This window comes from Phragmites australis, chromosome 6 (assembly GCF_958298935.1).
Source record: "Phragmites australis chromosome 6, lpPhrAust1.1, whole genome shotgun sequence".
NCBI classification, from domain to species: Eukaryota; Viridiplantae; Streptophyta; class Magnoliopsida; order Poales; family Poaceae; genus Phragmites; species Phragmites australis.
The window spans coordinates 18,237,255-18,239,677 of NC_084926.1; the positions used below are offsets into that span (position 1 = coordinate 18,237,255).

General features: G+C 48.8%; 1 protein-coding gene across 1 annotated transcript; it reads left to right on the top strand.

The window, feature by feature from the left end:
• Positions 1-202: 202 nt before the first annotated feature.
• On the top strand, positions 203-1,199 carry LOC133922022 (NDR1/HIN1-like protein 1). Its single transcript, XM_062367172.1, has one exon. The coding sequence runs from the start codon at positions 371-373 to the stop codon at positions 1,004-1,006; it is 636 nt and encodes a 211-aa protein (XP_062223156.1). The 5' UTR covers positions 203-370; the 3' UTR covers positions 1,007-1,199.
• The last annotated feature ends 1,224 nt before the right edge of the window (positions 1,200-2,423 follow it).

The window sequence follows — 2,423 nt, forward strand, 5'->3', positions numbered from 1 at the left end:
ACATGAATCTCAAAGCGCATGCACATGCAAAACCCGGGGTCCTGTCCCTCCCTCCACACTATTAGTCTACAATGGCCCATTGGAAGTACGTACCGAATTAGCAGATGGCGGAATCTTCTTCGGTTGAAACGTTGCTTTCTCCTCCACCTCAGCTCAACCCTGCAGCAAGAGTTTACCAACCGAGCTACCGAGAAACCTTTTTGACACATGCAGTGTAGCACGCTTGGTGTCCCATCTCTCTACCGATTTTAAAAGCCATTACACTTTCCTACACCGCACGGCTCACTAACTCGCTCTCACTCCAAACGTAAGCCAGCTCAGCTCGCCGCTGCACACACGCACCGACGCACAGCAGAGAGCTCGAGCAGCCATGAGCAAGGAGAAGCACCACCGCCACGAGCACCACCTCCGCCGCTGCTGCGGCGGCCTGGCCTCCTGCCTCCTCGCGCTGGTACTCATCGTCGCCTTCATCGCGCTCGTCGTCTACCTCGCGCTGCGCCCCTCCAAGCCGGCCTTCTACCTGCAGGACCTGCAGCTCCGCCACCCCATCTCCCTGGGCGACCCGTCCCTCACCGCCGAAGCGCAGGTCACGCTCGCCTCCCGCAACCCCAACGACCGCGTCGGCATCCTCTACAGGCGGCTCGACGTGTTCGTCACCTACCGCGACGAGCCCATCACCGTGCCCGTCTCGCTGCTGCCGGCGCCGCTGTACCAGGGCCACCGCGACGTCGCCGTCTGGTCCCCCGTGCTGTCGGCCGAGGACGTGCCCGTGGCAGGCTACGTCGCCGATGCCATGAAGCAGGACGTCGCCGCGGGGTACGTCGCCTTAGAGGTCAGGGTCGACGGCCGGGTCAAGTGGAAGGTCGGGAGCTGGGTCTCCGGGAGCTACCACCTCTTCGTCAGCTGCCCCGCCGTGCTCTCCGCCGGCTACCCTGGCGCCGGCGGCAATGGCACCGTGGCGGACCTCAAGTTCGTGCAGCCGACAGGATGCAGCGTCGAGGTGTGACGTGCTAGCTCAAGTATAGCGCGGGTAGTGGCAAAGTGGAAATTGAATTTTCTTCGAGTAAATCGTTAATTATGCTGTTAGTTTTGTTCATGTCTCGTGCATGTGGGACAATAAATTTATGTCAAATACACGTCGCCACTCCAAAACTTGGACTCAATTGTATTGAAATATACATGTATGATTTGTTTCTGTACCTTCAATTCTCCTCAAATTAAAGCTATAATAGTCACTCTTACTAGCTAGAGATCAGTATTACCACCGTCACTACTATATAATAGACCTTATATATCAATTTATTATATTGATTTCTTACAAACCAGTAATGATAGAGTATTACTATAAGTTTGTATTAAGGACTAGTAATAAGAGTATATTAAAAAAGAACCGACAGTGAAACTTGACTATCACCGTCGATTCTAGTCGCAAACCGACAGTGATAATATCATTGTCGGTCCTTCTTATGAACTGATAGTGATGAGCTGACTATCACTATTGACTGTAGCAATGAACCGGTAGTGATAGTTCGTCAAGTATCACTGTCAGTCCGTGTTACGAACCAGTAGTGATAATAGGTGACAGCTTACCTTAAAAAAATTATAAATTTTCATATGAAGTAGGATGGGGATAAACTTTATACGAAAATTGTAGCCCTCGATGAGATTTATAACTTTATAGTTGAAAATATTTTCATTTAAAGTTATTTAGATATCCGAATAATCGTTTGCAGTTTCAGACAGAAGAGATCAAAATGATTGCACTTTTACGTGGAATGGTAAGGACGTATCGCATGAGTTGAATGATCCTAGGTTCGATTGCCACGAACTGCATATGCGTGTATTTCGTGTGAAAAATCACGTGCCTTGTGACTATGCGCATGTGGGTGGTGCCTGGTTGGGAAAAAAACATTTTTTGATGAAAAAAAATGTTGATTCTGGTATGGACTATTACTACTGGCTAAAGGTTTCACCACTACCGGAGACGGCGTCTTTGTCGAGTGTCCCATACTTTGCCGAGTGCTTTTTATCGGACACTCGGCAAAGAGGGTCTTTGCCGAGTTCCAGAGGTAAAGCACTCGGCAAACATCTGGCACTCGGCAAAGACCCTCTTTGCCGAGTGCCAGAAATAGGACACTCGGCAAAGGAGTATCTTTGCCGAGTTCCAGAGAGCAAGCGCTCGGCAAACATCTGGCACTCGGCAAAGAGGGTCTTTGCCGAGTGTAATTTTTTAACACTCGGCAAACCCTAATTTTTTTCCCCCCTTTTGGCCTCTCCAAATTTTTTCTACGGTCCTCATACAGTACCTGGTACTCCATGTTCCAATGTGGCACATTTCTCGGATTTTTTCTATATTTCTTTAATTCATTTCAATTAATTGAATTTTCTTGGATAATTCAAATTATAACTGCTAGTCATTCGAA

Coding starts and splice junctions, on each gene's coding strand:
- LOC133922022 (XM_062367172.1), top strand. CDS start 371: ATGAGCAAGGAGAAGCACCACCGCCACGAGCACCACCTCCGCCGCTGC.